The 24,157-nt window shown below is 37.6% G+C and overlaps 1 protein-coding gene across 1 annotated transcript in view; it reads right to left on the bottom strand.

Annotated features, from left to right (window-relative positions):
• The window catches only part of iqgap1 (IQ motif containing GTPase activating protein 1), a 303,340-nt gene that overhangs the window by 269,379 nt on the left and 9,804 nt on the right, over window positions 1–24,157 (bottom strand). Inside the window, exon 2 of the mRNA XM_039773388.1 lies at window positions 2,523–2,625. Coding sequence (XP_039629322.1) covers window positions 2,523–2,625 — 103 coding nt within the window. The remainder of the gene's footprint in view (window positions 1–2,522; window positions 2,626–24,157) is intronic.

Genomic DNA, 24,157 nt, shown 5'->3' with positions numbered 1-24,157 from the left:
TGGTTAAAAAATAATAAAGTTAATGTTTTGGAATGGCCAAGTCAAAGTCCTGACCTTAATCCAATCGAAATGTTGTGGAAGGACCTGAAGCGAGCAGTTAATGTGAGGAAACCCACCAACATCCCAGAGTTGAAGCTGTTCTGTACGGAGGAATGGGCTAAAATTCCTTCAAGCCGGAGTGCAGGAATGATCAAAAGTTACCAGAAACATTTAGTTGCAGATATTGCTGCCAAAGGGGGTCACACCAAATACTGAAAACAAAGGTTCACATACTTTTGCCACTCACAAATATGTAATATTCGATTATTTTCCTTAATAAATAAATGACCAAGTATAATATTTTTCTCTCATTTGTTTAACTGGTTTCTCTTTATCTACTTTTAGGACTTGAGTGAAAATCTGATGATGTTTTAGGTCATATTTATGCAGAAATATAGAAAATTCTAAAAGGGTTCACAAACTTTCAAGCACGACTGTACTTGCATGTTTCCTTGGACTAGCGATATAATATAATATCAACAAAGACACACACATGAATTTATACTGTGTTTATTTGAATTATCAATGCTTTTATTTTTTGCAAAGCACGACATGCTTAGGACTCAGGACACCGCTGCTTGATGAAAATGCAGCCTTTTAAAAGTATATAATTGAATAAGCTAAAGGACGCATTGTGATGGGTCTTCAAAAAGTTCCTTCTTATCTTTATGTATATTTAATGACAATAAAAGTTAACCACTAAAAAATTTAGAAAGGCTTACTTTAGAAGTTTTAAGTGTACCAATGTTAACTTGTATAAAATCTACACTGCTCATTTGAAATTTCTCCATCACATAAATTACGAGGTGTTGATTGATTTGTTCTTTTATCTGAACAACTTTCAAACAGCAAACATAACCTTCTTTGCATTTAAGATTTATTTGGAGATGATATATTTGATGTGCAACCATCAAAGAAAGAATTTATGTTATGCTATTAGCCTAAGTATGTAGTGATCATGTCCTCTTAGGTGCTGACTCGGTGAAAGGTTTGGCCCAGCAAATGACAATACTACAAAGCTGAGGGGAGAAATCAGGAACTTTAAATTTTCTTTCAAAATCTAAAGGGGGCAGGTGTATAAAATGAATTATAAATTGTAACTTCATTTTTTCATGTGACACTTCTAGTTGTAGTAAACTTTCTACTCAGCATAATCCTACACAAACACAAAGATCAAACACAAAAAAGATAGGTACACGAGTACCATGTGTTTGACGGAGATTGCTTTGTATACCAGATGTCCTCATTTCTTTCATGGAAAATAATGGTCTTAATTTTTTCGAACTACTACATACTCTTCTCAACATTTGTATGAGAAGAAGATTCCAGTTACTTTTTACTTCTAGCCACTTTATAGTTCTGCAACATTTTTTGTATATTTTAAGCTTATTATCTATTTCTATTTTTTGCTGTATGAACATCAAGTGCAATATTCATTTAGTACTCATAAAAAGCCAAAAGGTAGAGTCAATACCAAGTACAAATATCTACAGGGTGGTATTAGACTGATTAGAATGCTAGTAAAACTGGTGCATTTTCTTTCCAGGCACTCTCAACAATTTGATTAGAGCAGCTTTTTTCTACTAAATCTATTCTTACAGTATCATATATGTTTTCTATCATCAGCAAGAAGCAGAACATACTGCAGCACTAACTTGGTAATTAAGATAGTAATATAGCTTGTGCTAGCCGATTTCACTAGGCTGCGTTCCAGAAAATGAGTCAAGTTAAATCTATATTTTGAAAGGAGGAAAATTATTTAGACACAAGGAAAGGTACATTAAATGCAACAAAAACATCCCTGTACTATCTAAACATCAATTTTCTAAACTTGTTTAGAAACCTATTCTGGCAAAATCAGGTACAAAATAGACATTAAAAAGATCCACCAAATGGAAACTTTACTCATACCACAACTCAAAAAACACACTACAGCTAGGTTATCAGCTGTAACATATGCAAGATCAAAGATTATCTCTTTAATGAAGTAAATGGCACTGGATGCACATAGGTTGCCGTCACAATCCAAAAGAGCCATTCTGTTCACAGAGCATACTCCGACAGCTTGTGATGTGCTGTTTTACTACTGTTAAAACAAAAAAAAAAAAACAAAACAAACCCTTTGCAATTCTTAATCTGTACAAATTATATATATATATATATATATATATATATATATATATATATATATATATATATATATATATATATATATTAACTCTTACTAATATTCATAAGCATTCAAATCAACTCAAAGGTGCCAAACAAATGCAAAGTGTCTCAATTTCATTAACCTTAAGTTGCAAGCTTAAAAATATCCACTAATATTATATGATGTCCAATGTTGGTGTCATGATATTTTTTGATTTCTGCATTATATATTTCATAAGGTAATGAAACAAAATTTCCATACATGAAACCCCCAATCCAATAACACTATTAACTTAAAGGGTCAAATCACTCCATGATTAGAAAAATCATACCGCTTGGCCTCCTCCAGGTGGCACAAATATTCATATGCCATGTTCTGCTGGCGTCGCTCATCCATCTCTTCTGCTGTAAGGCGCTCCATGTTGTCCAAAACAGCTGCAAAACAAAATTCAAATTATTAAGTTTACAGTATTTTTTTTTTTATTTATTAAACCTCACCACTGACATGTTTCCATTTACCCATACAATTTCCAAACCTGCTCATCCAGCAAGCAACAGGCACAAAGCAGGAATAATACTTGAATATGGCGCCAGCCTACTGCAGGTAGCACACACAATTTAGAATCGCCAACCTGTCCTCCATGTTTGCAGCAAAAGTAAGTAACACAGTAGGCTAATGATTCTTCTAAAATGCTTAAGTACTCAGATATGCAATGTAGGGGCCAACAAACCTTTAATCTCAGCTCTTTTTACAATCTGAACCCAGACAAGTCTCTTAAAGAAAGTATAAAATTACCTTAAGCCAAAACCAATAACCTTCCAATTACTATTAAAATGTAAACAATTTTATGCTAGGTGACGGAATCATCCTACTGAACACACCTGTTTTATTCAGACGAGATTTCACCATCCTTGTACTACCCAGACAGAAGTGAACGATCTCCCTGGAAAGCACAGACTCTACTTGTTTCATTGGAATCATCCGAGTAGTTGTAATTCTGTTCATCATTACAATAAAATAAACAGAAGACAATAATAAACCAACTCATATGGGACACCATAGCTGTGATCTCACTTGTGGGGCAGTTACTTCCTGGCAGAAAGGATAACATAGGCATCATTAGCATGTTGCCATGGTAACCTACAAATCAGAGGAGAATCAAATCTCTAGCAGAGTTTAAGTTGCCAACTAATCAGGACACTATCTGGAATATCTATTGTACTTGCTGCCTCACCTTCTGTTAAACCTCAGCCTGAGAGATGCGTTTTCAAGTTGTTCATTTAACAATTTCCAAATTAATACTGCATCTCTACACTAACACACAAGGTACATATACATAAGACGATGCATTTATTTTAGGTTTCACCCAACCATTTTATTCGTTTGGAACATGCAGCATCTCTAGATTGTGCATTTAAATGCATAACCCAGAAAAATAAAACCAACTGAAATGTACTCTTTCAAATAATTAAATAATGGAGTGCGTTTATACCCAATAAGCATTATTTACAATGTGATCAGTTGAGGGATATGGTTATGTAAAAGTACATGAAATTAGCAACACTTTTTGCATGAATGTACCCTGTACTATACCAAATTAAAATGCTTCCCAGGAGTTTGGTAGCCTCATAGTCTTAGACAGGCATACATACATACAAATCTTCCCGATTTCCTTGTTTTAGACATTCTATTGCATGAACAGAACACAGACTCTCACTCAAACCATCACAACAGAGATACGGTCAAGATGGGTTATTCTCAGCATGTTAACCAGGCACTTCTCAATCAGTGATTCAAACTTTTTTTTTCCTTTTTATACTTTATTAAAATTAAACTAAATTTTGTTGCAGCATGCTTCATATATCGCAGGCAAAGATGTCTTTGAAAAATATTTTCTACCTGGGATGTTGTATCTTGGGTCCAGCTTTTTAACCAGTTGCTTAAAGCTCTTCTTTTCCTCTGTTTCAAACACCATCTTTCCTTGGCCAAACAATTTATAACCACATCAGTAATTTCCATCCATCATATTGCTCTTCCTGTCATATGAAGTATAACTAGCAAATGCTCCAGCGATGATCAGTTGACTTATTTGTTCACTTTTTGGCCACACATTATCAGCTGCTAGCATCTCCCAGCGTGCTTTCATAGCTTGGTTGTACTGGATGGTGTGTTTTTGCTTCAAGTGGTGAAACAAGTTTGTTTTGTTTCGTATTTTCTTGCATATTTTGCAGATTACTGTGATTTGTTGGAAGCCTGACCGGTTATAGCCAAACAACTTCCATACTATTGAAATAGCTCCCTATTTAGGTACTAAATTGTCATCGGAGGCATGTTTGGGCTTATGTCATCATTATGTGCACTAGGGAATGTAAATGTATTGCATAACTATATTATTGATATCGCGAGAGGACACTTTCACATAATTTATATGGGTGTAATTGTGGACTATATAATATGGCACAACCCTAAATAGTACTGTACATGTATATACGTACACACACAGTCAATTCTCATATGTGGTGGTTACGTTCCTGAACAACCCCACAGATGCGGAAACCACAGATACTGTAGCATTGATGCTATGGGAAAGGTAGGATTAGGTTCTGGCAGGACCTCAACTCGGGAGAAGGACCAACCTGGGGGTTGGGGTTGAAAAAGGGGAAGGCAGATGTCCTGGCCTTTCATTTCCCCCTCAAGGGAAAGGTTCATTTGCAGAAACCTTGTTACGACCTTTACTTCTATAGTATGGTTACAAGGTATTCTGGTCCTGAAAAACCCAATTTTTAAAAATGGTACAGTACCAGCATTTCTTGAATTTTTATACAGGAAGTAAACAGTAGCTTTGAAAGACTTTGTGCTCAGCTCTTCATTCTTCAATTCTCAAGAGTTTGTAGGAGACAGATCCTCCCCCACCTATTTCAATGCATTACAGCAGTGTTTCTGAAACTACAGGCTGCGAATGTCTGAAGGGTCGCCATATGATTGTCTAATAAAATTTGACAAGTTCGTCCAAGAGTGAAGAGTTGCTTTCCAAAGTGCTTGTTGTGCTGCTACCTGCATGTATCTAAAATGCATTTTGTAAAGTCTCAATGCTGTATATGTGTGTAAAAGTTATATCTATCAGTTACTACAGTTTTGCGATAAATACAGAGGGGAGTGGCATTACTGCTGTAGTGAAAAATTCAGAGTCCTGTGAAAATAACATTGTAAATAACTCCGTTGACGGTCTCTAGTCAACATACTTATCCTGCACAATAAAGGTCATCAAAATTAATGACAAGATGCTTAATGAAGTGGATGGGTGTAGAATGCAGCCAAGCTCACGGTATTGTACTCATGCACATACTTGCTCACATACTTTTGTATTTTCTCCTATCAAGTTAGTTATATGTTCCGATTGCTATGGACTGCTTATAATCAATCCCCTTATGAATATACAAAAAGTATTTAGCACTGTTTAAAGTGTTGCTTTAAAATTTGCAGTGTTTTCAATTATTGACAAAGACAACCACCACCAGCTCTGAAAACTGCTACTTTAATTTGTAATCAGAGCATTATCATGACATGGGGACAATTCATTGCTGCTCCTTAATTTCTTAATCTAAGATGTGCACGCACTGTCAGAGTCCTGCACACACCAATAGCTTTGAAAGCACATAAAGGACATGGAAATCTGATTTTTACAGGGCACTGAATTTTTCATTACACAGTCCTTTCAAGGAGTTTGCCACAGATGCATACATGCAGAGTGTAGGTAGAAAATATACGTCAACTGAGTTTGGCGGTTTCAGTATGGACAAAGTTCCTTTTGAAAATGATATGAGAACTCCAGTGTGGGTGAAGATCATTTCATTTAAAAACCTCGGGTTTTAATTGAAAACACGGTAGTATGAACATAGCTTCAGTACGGGACGATCTTCCTAAAAGATCTCTTCTTCGATGCACTTTATGCTCCATGGTGAACAAACCATCACACCCTCTCCCTTTTTCTCTTCGACACACTGCATGCTTTAAAGGGGACAGCAAATTTCATTACACAACAGAATTCAGAGGGAGACCGTAATCTGTAGCAATAAAGGGAGGCATGCATTTACAGTTGTGCTTGAAAGTTTGTGAACCCTTTAGAAGTTTCTATATTTCTGCATAAAAATGACCTAAAACCTCATCAGATTTTCACTCAAGTCCTAAAAGAAGATAAAGAGAAACCAGTTAAACAAATGAGACAAAATTATTATACTTGGTCATTTATTGAGGAAAATGATCGAATATTACATATTATTGAGTGGCAAAAGTATGTGAACCTCTAGGATTAGCTAGTTTAGATTAGTTAGTTTGAAGGTGAAATTAGAGTCAGGTGTTTTCAATCAAAGGGGTGACAATCAGGTGTGAGTGGGCACCCTGTGTTATTTAAAGAACAGGGATCTATCAAAGTCTGCTCTTCAAAACACACGTTTGTGGAAGTGTATCATGGCATGAACAAAGGAGATTTCCGAGGACCTCAGAAAAAGAGTTGTTGATGCTCATCAGGCTGAAAAAGGTTACAAAACCATCTCTAAAGAGTTTGGACTCCACCAATCCACAGTCAGACAGATTGTGTACAAATGGAGGAAATTCAAGACTATTGTTACCCTCCCCAGGAGTGGTCGACCAACAAAGATCACTCCAAGAGCAAGGCGTGTAATAGTCGGCAAGGTCACAAAGGACCCCAGGGTAACTTCTAAGCAACTGAAGGCCTCTCTCACATTGGCTAATGTTCATGAGTCCACCATCAGGAGAACACTGAACAACAATGGTGTGCATTGGCAGGGCAGCAATGAGAAAGCCACTGCTCTCCAAAAAACATTGCTGCTTGTCTGCAGTTTGCTAAAGATCACGTGGACAAACCAGAAGGCTATTGGAAGAATGTTTTGTGGACAGATGAGACCAAAATAGAACTTCTTGGTTTAAAAGAAATTGTTATGTTTGGAGAAAGGAAAACACTGCATTTCAGCATACAAACCTTATCCCGTCTATGAAACATGGTGGTAGCAGTATCATGGTTTGGGCCTGTTTTGCTGCATCTGGGCCAGGACAGCTTGCCTTCATTGAAGGAACAATTAATTCTGAATTATATCAGAGAATTCTAAAGGAAAATGTCAGGACATCTGTCAATGAACTGAATCTCAAGAGAAGGTGGGTCATGCAGCAACGACCCTAAGCACACAAGTCGTTCTACCAAAGAATGGTTAAAGAAGAATAAAATTAATGTTTTGGAATCGCCAAGTCAAAGTCCTGACCTTAACCAATCGAAATGTTGTGGAAGGACCTGAAGCGAGCAGTTAATGTGAGGAAACCCACCAACATCCCAGAGTTGAAGCTGTTCTGTACGGAGGAATGGGCTAAAATTCCTCCAAGCCGGTGTGCAGGAATGATCAAAGTTACGGAAGCGTTTAGTTGCAGTTATTGCTGCAAAGGGGTCACACCAGATACTGAAAGCAAAGGTTCACATACTTTTGCCACTCACAAAATATGTAATATTTGATCATTTTCCTTAATAAATAAATGACCAAGTATAATATTTTTCTCTCATTTGTTTAACTGGTTTCTCTTTATCTACTTTTAGGACTTGAGTGAAAAATCTGATGATGTTTTAGGTCATATTTATGCAGAAATATAGAAAATTCTAAAGGGTTCACAAACTTTCAAGCACAACTGTATGTGGTGCAAGAGGTGCAACACATGTTCATAAAGTGAAGGATGGGTTTATAGGGAGTTATCTATTATTCGGTTCAACAGCATTTCAGTTCCTCTACTTCGATCTGAAGGCTCGAATCAATACTGAATTCAAAATATTAATACTGATTCAATACTGCTCTACAGTCAAGTTCAATCATCTTCAAAGCACTCTGTCACAGCGGAGATCCACATTAGCAGGGCTGATCTGAGGACCTCAATAAACCACCCAACTGGTAGTAGTGATGAGTGGTATATACAAAGTGCAGATACTTAATCAGTGCAAGGTTATGACCTGTACTTGCTAGGAATTCCTAATTCATGGGGAATAGGGGTTCAACAGCTTCTGGGCATCTGATAAACATAAATAGAACCATTCAGGCTAGCGCATGTACAGACCTAAATATCCAAGGGCATTACAAACCTGTTATTGCTCAATTGCACATTTTGCTGCTGCTTAATAAGCCTTTTGGAATTTACTTTCTACTGTACTTGACCATGAATAGGTTGGAGTAGACTGGAGGTGTGAAACTTTTGTTACAAAATTTGTAATTGCTGAAAAGTGAATCCACAAGAATAGAATCCAGAGATAGGGAGGATGTACTAAATACAGACCACAATGCTACTCTGAACACCATTTGCTACTGTTATGCTATGTGATGCAATTGTCAAAATGACAAGACATATAAATTAATCATTAAGTTTCAGGTACTGAGGTCCTGAATTTTCCATTTCCATTTTCTCTGTGTCAACCCTTTTCTTCAGTTTCTTATTCCCCTTTCCCTGTCTTTCCACAGATATGTTACATATCTGAATAATACAGGAGTAGACACAAAACACTACAATCCTTAATATTTAAAGTGTACAAACTGCTGGATTATGTGAATTTCCCCTTGGGATTAATAAAGTATCTATCTATCTATCTATCTAATGGAAATCTGGACGGAATTTTAAAAAGAAACCCTGTAGGCAAAGCCTTTTCAGAAGAAGATTATGCAGCTATTCTTTAGCAAACGTCTTAGCAAGCTGTCTACAGATCTATGTTTTCGTTCACAAATCCTGCCTGGCTACTTTAAGAATAGTTGCCTTGGGCTTCCAAGCCAAAATATGTCTGTATGGCCAGAAAAATACACACAACTAATAACAAACAATGACAGTAGAAGGCAGACACATCTGATGTATTCCTCTCACAGTCCCAAGACATGCTTCCAAACTGACAATTCTGACTCCTCCCCATACTTAGGGAGTCCCTGCTCTCCATTTATATTCCAATGCAAAACCCAATTCTTCTATATATTTAGTCTATCTAGAAAAAAAAACTCAGACAAATGTATTGAGTGTTAGAAACGATGAAGGCATAAAGTATCTGAATTTGCACTCTTATTTTTCATACAAAACTTAAAATAATCAATTTTTCCTAAGTATAACAGACTCCTTACCTTCAGGCAGTCCTGATGCTGCTCATCATTTGAACAAACGAGGAATACATGCAAAAATCTATCTGTATTCCTGCTGCTTAAAATTTGATTAAAGTACCTCACTGGCTTACTATCCATTTGAAATTAAATTTTCATTTCTTTTCATGAGGTGATATTTAATGTAATTTATGTTGTAAGTAATGTTGAAGTATTTGCTTTTAATCTAATTTACCATAATAAATTCCAACGTTGACGTAGTGTCATAAGACTAATCTCCCCCACTGCTTACACAATGGTTTACTTCCACTAGGCTTGTTAACGCACACCTAAACTTAAGACACTGTAGTTGAATGTATACAGACTTTGAATATTAATACCTATAATTTTAAACATAAAGAGGGAGAAAAAAAAGTGACCAGCTTATTTGGCATCAATATGAAAACAGATGTTGTAAAGAAAAGTATACTAAGTGATCTCAGTGCTTCCCCATTCATGTAGCACTGGTATTACAAACCTTGGAATCTGATTTTGATGGTATTAATTAAGCATTATTTTTCTTTTTAAAAGGTGCATATACCGTAGTAAATTTAATATGGTAATCATTGGTCATATTAATTCTTTGTAAAACCCACCCTGCTCTCACAAAATGTATAAAATCAGTCCATTTGTATTTATATGGGAGGAGATTTTCCTCTTTAAAATGAAAGCAAAGCCTTGATTTACGGGAGTTATTGTAACAAGTTTTAATATAATGTTAATAAAGAATATTTACTTTATAATTTAACAAATCAGAATTGACTATCAAAAAAAAGGGTTATCAGTGTATCTAAACCATTAGTATATTATAGTCAAATTTACTACACAGTATAGTGGTGATGTAATATGTAACTTTATGCTGTGACCTGCCTCTCATACTAAAGTTTACTTAGCTGCAAGTACCCAATATGAAATTCATTTGAGAAGCAGAGCACTGTTAACAAGTATTATAATGTATAGGAAGCACAGCTATGTGAACTAACACATTTGTTATGTTAAAAAATACTTATCAGTCTGAAGAGTATATACAAATTATACCAGTATCTATCAAAATTGTCAGAATGTTTAACTATACTGTAATATGGATTTTTGGCCATAATCCCCACAAGTCATTGGATATAGATTATAAATAACTTTATAAAGGATGCAAAACAGGGAAGATTAGGTCGTTTTCAGGGCATGTTGGGTGATATTTAGAATTATACGGGGTTATACTACAGTCATCAGGCAGCACTTCATTTTACCCAAGTGTTCGATTCAGTTAAATTCAGCTTATTGTAAATACACCTATACAGGACAATGAAAAACTTCTGTTGCTAATCCCAATGGTGAAGCAAAATGCAGTGAAAATGCAGCACATGGCAGAATGACATTCCACTGGTTTTCTAGTAATAATAATACAGTGATACCTTGAGATACGAGTTTAATTCGTTCCCTGACCGAGCTCGTAAGTCAAAATGCTCGTATCTCAAATCAATTTTCCCCATTGAAATGAATTGAAATGAGATTAATTCGTGCCAGCCCCCAAAAAACCACCCCAATTTTTTGTTAAATGTTTTCAACATAAGAAACATGTATTTATAATGAACAAATATTGTATACAAATAAAATAAAACCTAATACATAAAAGAAAATCACAAGAAATAAACAGATGTTGGTGAAACTGATTAGGGTATTGTAATGTTTTTTTCTTTCACTTCGCTTTTGCTTAACTTAATTTTTTTCTTCACTAGTTTTTTTTCTTTTTTGCCACTTTCATTCTCAAGATGTTTCAATAGAAACCAGCCCAAGGAGCTTTGTTTAGTCTTCCCCTTTAGAATGTTTCTGAAATGAGTTAGGCAAGTGTCATTAATAGCGCCACCGCACGATCAGTTGTAACTTTTTCAGGGTGTTTCTTTTCACTAAAGTCAAGTGTTAAGCTAGTGTCATTAAACGGCTCCGCCACACAATCAGTTGTAACTTTTTCAGGGTGTTTGTTTTCTTTAAAGTCCAAAAGTTTTTCACACATTGCAAACACTTCCTTAATCTCACTTTAAGAGATAACCTCCTCCGCAATACCGATCTCCTGTAGAACCTCCGTATGTTGCCGCGTCTGTAGTTCCGTCAACTCCTCCGTCGTCAGTTCCTCGGAATGCGCGGAGACAACCTCTTTGAGGTTGTGCCTCCTCTCAAGGCAAAAAATCGATCTAGTGACGGCTCACATCTCAAAAAAATCATATGTTGGGGCACTTGTATCTTAAGATACCATTGTATAATAATCTGAATTATATGTTTAGCTTTTTGATGTGTTAACAAGTACCCAGCATTAATCCAATGCTTTTGTTTTTTCGCCTCCAATCCTGTGTGGTCGAATTATGCACCCCCCACACCTGCTCAAATTGCTTTGTTCTGCAGTCACCTGGGGTATTGGAAGAAATGAGGTGGTCTTGGAAACCTTTACTGACAACTGTATCAGCAGTGCCCAGTGAAAGAAAGGGCGACCAGGTGGCCTAAGACATTCTAACTTTTATGATGCAGAAACGGATTACCATCAGACCTATTTCATTTGTTCATTTCTGTTTTCTGTCCGTGGCTTTCCAGACATTTATTTTTCTCCTGTGGCCAACACAGGAATTTTTTTTTTGTTTTCCTCTCCTCCGTGTCAGCTGCTCAAATATTCACATTAAGGAATCAAGAACTTAATCTATATTCTAAATCAACTGAAACCACTATGGACTGTTTTGTTTTTATAGGTTTTCATTAACTTTAATATCAAACTGTTTCTACTAAATGGGTTGTCTAGGTAAAATGTAGATAAATACTATTATTATATAATATATATAGGGCTGGGCCATATTATACCTTTCACGGTAATACCGGTACAATGTTAGGCAATGATAAGAAAATGAAATATCGCGATAGAATATGGGTAAAACGCGCATGCGCAGTGCCTTTGTTTTCATACACACATGGCGGAAAAAGCATGGCGGCGACGGAGAATGAGAAGGGCGAAAGCGGATCGTTGAATGAAACTGATGAACCAGAATTGGTTTGTAAAAATGGTGCAACTTCAGTGGTGTGGAACTAGTTTGGTTTTCGCCCGTCAGATACCCAACAAAGCAAAATTTTTTGTAGAACATGCAAGCGGGCCGTCGTGGCGAAGGGAGGAAACACCACAAACCTATTTCATCATTTGAAGTAGAAGCACTTGTTGGAGTAGAACAAAGCTATTAAAGCACATGAAGAGGCATCTGCTTCAACTAGCATGGTGGTGAGACCAAAGACGCTGACTCAACAAACAATCGGCGTAGCTTTAAATAGCTGCACGCCTTATGACAAAAGTAGCAAACGCTGGGGGGAGTTAACTAATGCAGTGACGCATTGTTTAGCCAGGGACATGATGCCCATTCAGAGTGTGGAAAGAGAAGGTTTCACAAAGATGCTTAAAAAGTTCGATCCACGCTACAAGCTGCCCACCAAGAAATACTTCTCTAAAGTCGCCTTGCCTGCTTTATATGAAGAGGTCAAATGCATTATCTTCGGTGGAGTTTTTTGCGTCCACCACGGACATGTAGTCAAGCCGAACATCAGACCCCTACATGAGCCTCACAATACACTACGTGTATGTGATGACCGACAACGGGGCCAACGTTGTGAAAGCCGTCACACTCAACTGGACCAGACTTTCATGCTTCAAACATCGCCTGCACATTGCAATAGGTAAGTTAATTATAACGTCAGATTAAGCATTTCTTGCATCTATACTAATAAAAGGCAAAGCCCTCACTGATTGACTGACTCACTGACTCATCACTAATTCTCCAACTTCCCGTGTAGGTAGAAGGCTGAAATTTGGCAGGCTCATTCCTTACAGCTTACTTACAAAAGTTGGGCAGGTTTCATTTCGAAATTCTACGCATAACGGGAAACACTGCCGCTAAATATTCATGGGTGAAGGACTGTGCTTATGCAGAGGAAGATGAGATGGTCAGGGTGGTGTTTGGCACAAACTCAGCGAAACTGTGAGAGAAACTTTTAAATGCCGGGTCGTAGCTAACATTAAATTCGATGCATGTACTCCATAACATGTTAAAAAAAATAACGCATTTAATCACACTTTCAATTCTAAGCAAAGGGAAACTTTGGTCAATGCATGATTTCCTGGTACATCGATGACATTGATGCACACATCAGAGCTACAACAATGTTACAGTCGGAATAAAGCGCGTTCCTAAGACTGATCGGAGGCAAATTTCATTTCAAAAGACTACCCGACGGAAGCCTTGATAAAAGCATGGTTTTGTGCACACTGAAATGCAAGCAAAATTAGATGCATTACAGAAAGCGAACTTTGTGGCTCTTACTAGGGATCATTGGACTTCAGTGACCGTTAGTAATTCTAATTACAAAATGTTCAATGATCATACTGTTTTAACCTAATGTACAAAATAATTTTGGCTAATGTTACTCAGAGTTTAAAGAGTAAGCTGGTCAAATTACCTTTTATGTTTCTGACTTATTTTTTTAAGAAGAAAAACTGCACTTTATGTTGAAATTTTGGTTATTATTATTTAAAGACAATACCATTCTGAAAATGTACTTAAAGTACTTAATATAATACCACTTTATTTTTAAGTCTGCCCAATTTTAGCCGGGGATGATATTTTTGTTTCTGTTTTGAATTGAAATGCAGTTTAAAAGCATTTTTTTCAGAAATTAAAAGAGCTTGAGTTTACAATATTCATATCCATGTCTATTATTTGATTCTGTCTCCCACTAAAACCCTTTTAAATTAAAAAAAAAAAAAAACACATTTGCGATTTGGGGCAAATTTTCATGTGTGATTAATCGTATGTAATCAAGATTAATTATTACACAGCCTCTAATTAACTAGATTAATTTTTTTTATCGAGTCCTACCCCTAATAAATAAATAAATAAATATATATATATATATATATATATATATATATATATATATATATATATATATATATATATATATATATATATATATATATATATATATATATATATATATATATATACACTAATAAAAAAGGCAAAGCCCTCACTCACTGACTCATCACTAATTCTCCAATTTGCCGTGTAGGTAGAAGGCTGAAATTTGGCAGGCTTATTCCTTACAGCTTACTTTTCATTTCGAAATTCTACGCATAAGGGTCATAACTGGAAGCTATTTTTCCCCATATAATGTAATGGAGTCTTGAGTTGGAGATGGCCGTGGGGGGCGGAGTTTCGTGTGACATCATCACGCCTCCTACGTAAGTACGTAGAGAACAAGGAAGAACTCCAAGCACAAAGCGCCATTTCACAATTGAGAAGGCAGAAAAACATTATGAAGCAAATGATGCATATGCAGAAACAAAGCACGGCGTGAACCGTAAGTTTATATTAAATTAAGTTCATAGACAGGCTGCCACTAGCGTTTGTAATTTAGTGCCTGCCCATATAAGGCCGTCCATCAGCGGCAATCCAATACAAACACTGCCGGTAAATGTTCACGGGTGAAGGACTGTGCTTATGCAGAGGAAGATGAGATGGTCAGGGTGGTGTTTGGCACAAACTCATTGAAACTGCGAGAGAAAGTTTTAAGTGCGGGTCTTAGCTGACATTACACGAGATGGCACCAGTACAGCTGGGAACCTTCGATGCAAGAACATCAAGCGGCTCACGTGAACTGACGCAATGCGCAGACAAAAGCAACAGTTCCAAAGAGTGCTGAACAAAACCGAATTACACAATTGAGAAGGCAGCAAAAAATATGGCGTCTTATACATACAATCATATTCATAAGTGCAGCTACTGAGGAAACAAAGCACATGGTGGAAAAAGTGAATGTCCTGCTAAAGGAAGACAGTGTAAAAAAACCTGTGCATGCAGTTTGTCACATCACAGATAAAAAGGAAGACGAGCTGTTTATTGATGCAGTAAGGAACTAATCGATGATTGAAACCTCTTATCTTTACAACGATTGACAAACACGGAATGTAACTTGAACACATCCTACAAATATGAGCCTGATTGAAAGAAATAATGATAATCAAATCCTTGATGACAGCAACATTCAATAACACTCACAAAACAATTACTGTATATTGACAATCATGTTACGTTATTTTTAAAATGTTCCTTTTTTTTTCATAACTTCTACTTCTCCACTGCGGTACGGGTATATATATATATATATATATATATATATATATATATATATATATATATATATATATATATATATATATATATATATATATATATATATATATATATATATATATATATATATAAAAATGTATATATATACCCGATCTACAATACATACTTTAGCATAGACAAGCCACACGCTGTGGCTAATTTGTAGAGTCTTAGCCTCTAACGCCGACATTGAGGTTGATTCCGAGAGGTGTACTGACTATGTGCTTCGCTACATGATTCATTTTACCTTAGCATCTCCTTGGTTTGGGACGTATGAAAAATATTAGGTTAACGCAGAATCATGTTACGTTATTTTTAAAATTTTCCCTTTCTTAGCACAAGCACAGCTGAAAAGCTTGATGCATGTACTCCATAGCAGCGTTAAAAATAACGCATTTAATCACACTTTCAATTCCAAGCAAACGGGAACTTTTGTCAATATTAATAATATAATATAAATAGATAGATATGACAACAACACTCATATCAATGACAAAACAATTACATTAACAATCATCTTACGTTATTTTTAAAATGTTTGCTTTTCTTTTTCATAACTTCTTTAACACACTACTTCTCCTCTGGCTTGGTATTCTACTAGTATATATATATATATATATATATATATATATATATATATATATATATATATATATCACGGTATATATTTGAACATTTAAAAATCGAAGTCTGAATTAGCATAAGCCACCCTAATTCATGGAGTTAAGAAATGTAATGATTTACTTCATAAGATTAGTTGCATCAAATATTTGAAATATTGAAATGTATTCTTCAGTTTAAATATTTAAAATCTAAATATCCCTAATTGTAATAGAAATGTGCCATTTTTACCCTCTGATAGAGGTCCATAGAGGGCTAGATCTCTTAAATACCTTTCGTAATCAGTGATCTTGAAATAGTCTAAAATTATACCAACATGCTTATTTTTGAAATTTGTCATTTAACCTTCTATGGGTGTCTCCTCGATGGCTAGAACAGACAGACAGACAGACAGACAGGACAGACAGGACAGACAGGACAGACACACACACTTTATTAATCCCAAGGGGAAATTCACATTATCCAGCAGCAGTATACCGATACAAAAAACAATATTAAAGAGTAATAAAAATGCATGTAAAAGCAGACAATAACTTTGAATAATGCTAGCATTTACTCCCCCAGGTGGAATGGAAGAGTCGCATAGTGAGGGTGAGGAACGATCTCCTCAGTCTGTCAGTGGAGCAGGACCTGTCACTGAAGCTACTCCTCTGCCTGGAGAGGACACTATTCAGTTGATGCAGTGAATTCCCCATGATTAACAGGAGTCTGCTTAGCGCCCGTTGCTCTGCTACAGATGTTAAACTATCCAGCTTCATTCCTACAATAGAGCTTGCCTTCCTAACAAGTTTGTCCAGGTGTGAGACGTCTTTATGCTGCCTCTCCAGCACATCACTGCGTAGAAGAGGGCACTTGCCACAACTGTCTGGTAGAACATCTGCAGCATCTTATTGCAGATGTTGAAGGACGCCAACCTTCTAAGGAAGTATAGTCGGCTCTGACCTTTCTTACACAGAGAATCAGTATTGGCAGTCCAGTCCAATTTGTCATCCAGCTGCACTCCCAGGTATTTATAGGTCTGTACCCTCTGCACACAGTCTCCTCTGATCACAGGGTCCATGAGGGGCCCAAAAAATTCATAATAGTAAGAATCAAAAATCAAAAATATATTAATGATCAACAACTTCAAAACTGCATATAACAACATTCCACATGCCTATATTACCAATACCCATTTTTAGAAGTTTTGTGAAAAGGAATATATTTGAGCTCACATATCCTATTAGGGAGTGAACCTTTGGGGTCGAATGAGGCGGCATGCATAACTTCAAGTCTTTCTGATCACTTTTGCTGAAGACACCTATTAAATTTATTCTCCTTTAAGGGTGTAACATCCTGTACATGATATAGTCCAAAAATGGCCTATAATTAGGATTTCTTGGATCTAGAGGGCCCAAAATGTGGGGAGGGGATGGACACCTAAAAGATCAGCATCATGCACAACTAGACATCCAAAATGAGTCAAACAGTTTATCATATGTGGACTTTTCTCACATCAGTGAGTCAGGAAGCATCAGACAAAAAAAATCTTTTAAAAGTTTTTAAAGTGTTCATAAAGATATGCATATTTAAACTCTACAAATTTCAGATATACACATGTAACTTGCATTGGATAGAATTAAAACAACAGTAAGAAAGAAACTGAACTGAGAGTGCAAAGTCATTGGTAGTGCAGGTGCTTAAATAATAAAGGTTGTGTTGTTGTTACATTAAAAAAAAAAAAACATGCTTTTAAGATTTGGAACTGAATGCTTAATACATTTTCATCTGTTCTGGTCCACAACAACATTTGGATGGTGTTCTCAATAAAAACAGCAGGGCAAAGCATGCACTACATTTCCTTAATATAAACAGTTTTTCCTAATGCTTGGCCTGCAAATGCCAAAAAGCTCCTAAAAAATGACTGTCAAAAATAATTTTATCGCAGTTACCAATTCTAGTTGGATTGGAACTTCCCAAATCGAAGATAACTGTAACCATGTGTCACACTAACACAAAGTTACAATATATTCATAAATAATTAAATACACTCCTAACCTCAAATCCAATAGAACATCCTCAAACAAACTTCATTTACACATTACATGTGGTTCCCTTCCAAGCCCTACTTCAAACAGGTTCTACCCAGCAAACACTCAGACACACCCATAAGCAAACCATTTTTTCTACTTGACATACTCAAAGCAGCAAAGGCTTCCATGACCAAGCTCTTTATCAGGCCTGCCCTAAGACAAATTAATTTACTGCAGGTTCTGTTCAAACGTGTACTGTACCTTCCACTAATTTAGCATAGTTTGAGCCATACCTCCGACTTGCAACATGTTCACTAGTGGAGCAATTCTGAACTACCGAGTACATGTTTAGGTATGTGATCTGTGCACAAGGTACACCCTCCCTTTACAGTCAGTGTATGCCAACTTAAGACTGCACTGTACTCAAATGATTATATGTTGTAATACTTCTTTTAGCTATTCTTTTATTTTTATTCTTTTTCTTCATAAGTCATTCACTAAAGTGCCGATAACTGCTACCTGCTGGGGCAGCTGAAGTTTATATTACAGCAGATCTATTGAATATACCATGACATTTTATAAACTTGAGCCAAAACGCAAATTACAGACTTGCAAATGTTGGCTACGTGACTTATGGATGGCTGGAGCCAGAAGTGTGATTTAAACACAGACTTGCTCTCCATGAATCTGTCCATTTTCTTAATCTGCTTTATCCCTTACTGGTTTGCAAGTATAGGTGTCTATCCTGGAAGCACACATAAAACATGAGAGGACACAATGTGATCCTTTGGTATCCACACATAAACCCTCACAACTGACCCTTATACCCTAAATTTAGAATGGCCAGTTAACCTGAAAATTCAGATAAACAAAAGCAGACATGAGAAGCGAACAGTATGTTTCACAGTGTAGTCACCATATTGCACAATCTTGTGCCAATAGGATATGAGTAGAGATGCACGATATATATCGGAAACCGTATTATCATCATCCGATGTTCATTAAAACTTGCGACGTCAAAATCGGTCAGATGTGTACATTTAAACCAATACAGCCAACCAATATAATTCGGGCTTGTCAACATTGTCAGTTTACTAAATAATTAAATGTTGCTTTCATTGTACGGTGAGTCAGACATTAAGCTGCAGAAAAACATGTATGCAAGCACATCCCCTTACGGTCACAAAAAAAAAAAAGCACAGGGTTTCCTAGTTTTGCTGACAGGAGCATTACATGTCTTGTTTATTCATTGGGCAGATATCATTAGTAAAGCAGCATGTCAGCCGTGTGGTCATATTTTTCTGTGAAAAAGTAAGACAACAGAGTTGCTATCTGCTCTACCTGCAAAAATAAGATAATGCAAGGAGACTTTTAGAATTAAATCTTTCAATATCACAAATGTCATTACCCATCTGAAGAACCATCATAACGAATTATACACAGAATTTCTAGCAACTAATGCTACCAAAATGAAAGTTAAATCAGATGCTAGTGGTAGCCTCATACAGCAAGCCCTTCAGAGCATGCAGACATTTCCTCAAGACAGCTCCAGAGCTAAAGGCATAACTACTAAAATAATGGAAATGATCGCACTCGATGACCAACCTGTTTTCTCTAGCTGAGGACGAGAGATTCTGACAGCTACTACATCATTTAGAACCTCTGAACATTCTTGGAGTCTGGCCAAGTCCAGGCTCATTTTCCTAGTAGATGGTAACCTACTGGACATAAGCTGGACCCTAAGAGTAGCAACAAGTAGTCTATGATCAGAATTCACAAACTGGGAACTTTTGTAGACCCTGCAGTTTTGCAACAGCCTCCAGAGTCTGTCCACGAGGATGTGATCAATCTCCTTCACCGCACCACCAGTATTGCAGTACCAAGTTCAATGATGCGGTTCAGGGCGCTGGAACCAGGACCCCGCGATTCGCAACCCCTGACCTTTTGCAAAGTCAAGGAACATGGAGCCACTTTCACCATGGTCACCAGACCCATGGGGACCAAGATAATCGTCATAGCCAGCCCTGTCAGTGCCAGTGGCTGCATTGAAGTCGTCCATGAACAGAGGGAGTGTCACCTTGTGGGCACCCATCAACCACCGACCGAAGCTGTGAATAAAATGTCTCCCTCGCCAAGACATCACTCACCACGGTCAGAGCACATACACTGAGACAACAGACAAGGCATCCAGGGAGTGCCGTAATCGGAGTCCCATAAAACTCGTTGAAAGGAGCGACATCGGACACCATCAGAAAAAGCCAATCCACTACCACAACAGCTACTCCCCGGGTATGACAGCCATCAGACTTACCAGACCAATAAAAGGGTGTATCCACCTACAGAGATCTGGCCAGTCCCCGGTCTGCACACATCAGGGAGTGCCACCACTGAAATGCAGAGTTTACGCAGCTCCTCCAATAGCAGAAGAAGATGATCATCTTCCCGGAAAGACAAGACGTTCCATGCACCAACCCATATGGGCCACCTCAAATTGGGACCCGAGTACTGCCGTGCAGCAGGCGACGCCTCAGCACCACACCAGTTCCGATCCCCAACAGACCTGACCCTATTGGCTCTCCAACGGTTTCGACTCTTCCGGGGATGGGGCTCCTGAGGGCTTTTCCCCCATCCCCTTCATGATGCGAGCAGCCTTCCTATGAGCAGCTGCAGCAGAGCTACTCCTGCAGAGAGCAAAAAGGAGCACTTTCTGTAGTCTAGGAGCTTTGTGAAGTTTTTTTTTTTTTTTTAAAAAAACAGTGGCTGGAGTGCTAATCCTGCCACCAACTCCCATGATTTCCCTGCAAGTTGGAGGACTGCTTGCAGGGCCAGATGCAGTTTAACATCATACCCAGGAAGACACCCCCAAACACCCCTAATAGTGGAATTACTATCTCAGCGAGCCCCCTACCCTCCAGTAATGAAAACGCAATGCAGCCCATTTCCAACCCTTGGCCAAGACAGTGATCAAGTATCTATCAGCGCCTTGTACCAATGTAGACAGTGGAAGCTTTTTTTCAGCTGTGTCAAATCTCTCTATTATATAAAAAAAAAAAAAAATCCTGGGAGGGAGACTGGGGAGGCGAGACGTGATCTTCTCGGAAGACAACTTGACGTCCCACGAGAGACAAGGCAGTGAGACATTTAAAACAAATTCACGGACATCTACTGTAACTAAGCAGTTGTTGGAATGCTTTTGGCAGACAGACATCATGTGCTGCCAGCCCTTAAAACGGCAAGCAGAACACGCTGCTTGACGGGAGCAGCAGCAGGAAGCCAGCAGATGATCCGACCGCTTCTCCTTAGCATCTGTTCAAATCCACCTTTCACAACGCGAGGGGCAGAGACACAAACTGGCAAAGGGACAGCTGCTGTACAGGCTTTGAAATGGTAGACGCAAAGTGCGACAAGCAGAAAACGCAGCTCACCAGCAGCAAGAAGCCAGCAGATGATCCGACTGCAACTCCTTAGCGTGCTTTCAGCCCTCCCCTTCACAACGCAAGCAGCAGAGACATGAAGTGGCAAAAGGACAGCAGCTGTACAGGCTTTTAAATGATCGGTGTGCAGCATGACAAAAAAAACATGCAGCTTGCCAGCAGCAGCAGAAAGACAGCAGATGATCCAACTGCAACTCCTTAGCGTGCATTCAGCTGCCCCCTTCACAACACGAGCAGCGTTATATGTCCTGTGAGAAAAACTTAACCACACCTGGGGCCAGAAATAAAGGACAAGTATTGTTTTTACAAAAGTTGTAAAGTAAAAAGTGAAAATGCTGCATATGTAACAATTCCCATGAAAATAATCTCTTGAAATTGTATATCCGGTACACCAAACCCAGGGTTGAGTGAAGAGCCCCCTAGTATAGTAGATGAAAAGAAAAACAGACATGCAGGTAAACAGGCAGAAATGCTTCTTTTTGTTAAGTAAAACCTACCATTTGTGCTTTTAAAGAAACCACCTTAAGGCCAGTGTTACTGGCCTCATTGTACCTTTTATTTTAGTTTTAAAGTTTAAAGTACTGTAATACTATGGGGCTCCGCCACCTGCGTGCTTCGCTTGCCAACCCCCGGGGTTTGTTTTTCTAAAAATACAATTTAAAGAGACTGTTTTTACTGAAGTTTTAAAGGAAAAGTGAACATAAGGCATATGTAATAATTCCCATGGAAAAAACAATATTTGGGATTAACTTTTCTGATATTTTTTATGGTCCTCCACTGTTAAATTTTCATCTGCTGTTATCTCTCTTTACCTCTGATTCGTTAATTTCTTGTGGAAGTCCAAATTGCTGCATCATTAAATCTTCTGGTTCTAACAATTCTTTGATGATCGAAAGAGCTATTTTTTCCATTTGACTTTTCGGATAATGGTCCTTTGAACGCTTCCCATAATTGTAAAGCATCAACTTCACCCGCCATAATTAAGTGTCTTAATTTGTCAGGCATCATTACAGAAGTGGCATCAGACATCAATTCAAACATATAGTTGTCCAATTTACATAACTCAGCTGCTCAGGCCACTTCTTGAAAAGGTACCGTATGTAGTTCCATCTATAGTTAGAAAATCTTTATACAACGTTGCTCCTTTCAATTCACATAATTTTAAATGAAACCGTTCAATATCTTTTGGTGATATAATATTTAATCGAGAAACATTTTTTGAATTCATTTTTCTTGGATGCCATACATTTTTTCTGCCATGTGTAATGTTCAGGAATTTGGGCATACGTATATGCTTTTGCATTTACGTCTGATTAAGTTCAAAATAAGCCAATAATTTCGTATTTCTATTTTTCGCTACCTCTAAAGCTTCTACTTCTTCGCTCTCTTTAAATTGAATCATATTCTGACCTAGTAAATGAATCTGTAATAATTCAAGAGAATAACTTCGACCGTGCATTGGCAATTCCATTAAATTTCCATTGCACTGACATACCGAGTACTTAAATATGCTTGAACTTCGTCCTGAGACTGTTCTTTCAATATACTCTATTGTGCCCTTTATGAATGTACTTGTAGATGTACTTAATACTCATAACCGATGCATAATACTCAACAGTAATATGATAATCGAATTGTTTGACCAAATACGGGTTATATGTTACAATCATTGAATTCTCGAGCATCACAATTTTACCATCTTTCTTTCCATGATAAGTGTGTTGTTCGTGACAAATATCTCTTCAGCGATAATCAGGAATGCCAGCCTGTTTGAACGTACGCTTTTGGAAATTTCTTTAAACACTTTTTTCTTTTGAGTCCCAACATACTGAATCTTTTAAATGTGGTCTGTGAGACGTGTTTAATGACTTTGTACCATAATTCAGGATAGGTTTCTCTGTTTGGAATTTCAGCACAGACAAATCGATCCATATCATCAGCGGTTAATAATTTATTTTGCAAAGTAAGCAATAAATGCATGCGAGGCAAACCGCGTTTAAATTCTCAATCATGTAAATTTATGACCTGATTTCAACGTTTCAAGTTCAGTCAACAAAAATAAGACTTTCTGATAAAACAATCTACTTACGAAAGTGGGAATATCCAGAGCTGATGTAGCATTTTTCTCAAGAATCTGCGGATTTCTGGCCATTGTAATAAATAAATCTGGTCAACCGATAGTTCGGGATATTGCCATTGCATGATGATAATGCTGTTGTAATGCTCTTGGACTACCTTGATATGATGATGGTAATATTGTTTTATCCATTGTGGGATATGGCCAGCCGTTCATCCCGGCCGATACCCCCAGGCTGCCAGATGGAGCCCTCCCTGCAACATGGAGGTGCCCCAAATTCCAGCAGGGCCTCATGGACGTTGGAGTTTTACTGCACAGCCCTGTCAGATACCATGGGGACCGCAAGGGGACGCTGCAGGGAGGCCCAGGAAATGACACACTTCCGGGGTGAAGAAAAGGACTTTTTATCTGACCCGGAAGTGATAAGGAATCATGGACTGAAGGATGGCAAACACTTACGGG

Source organism: Polypterus senegalus, chromosome 12, assembly GCF_016835505.1.
Source record: "Polypterus senegalus isolate Bchr_013 chromosome 12, ASM1683550v1, whole genome shotgun sequence".
Taxonomy (NCBI): Eukaryota; Metazoa; Chordata; class Cladistia; order Polypteriformes; family Polypteridae; genus Polypterus; species Polypterus senegalus.
The sequence above is the reverse complement of the archived record's forward strand: the minus strand, read 5'-3'. Positions and strand labels throughout refer to the sequence as shown.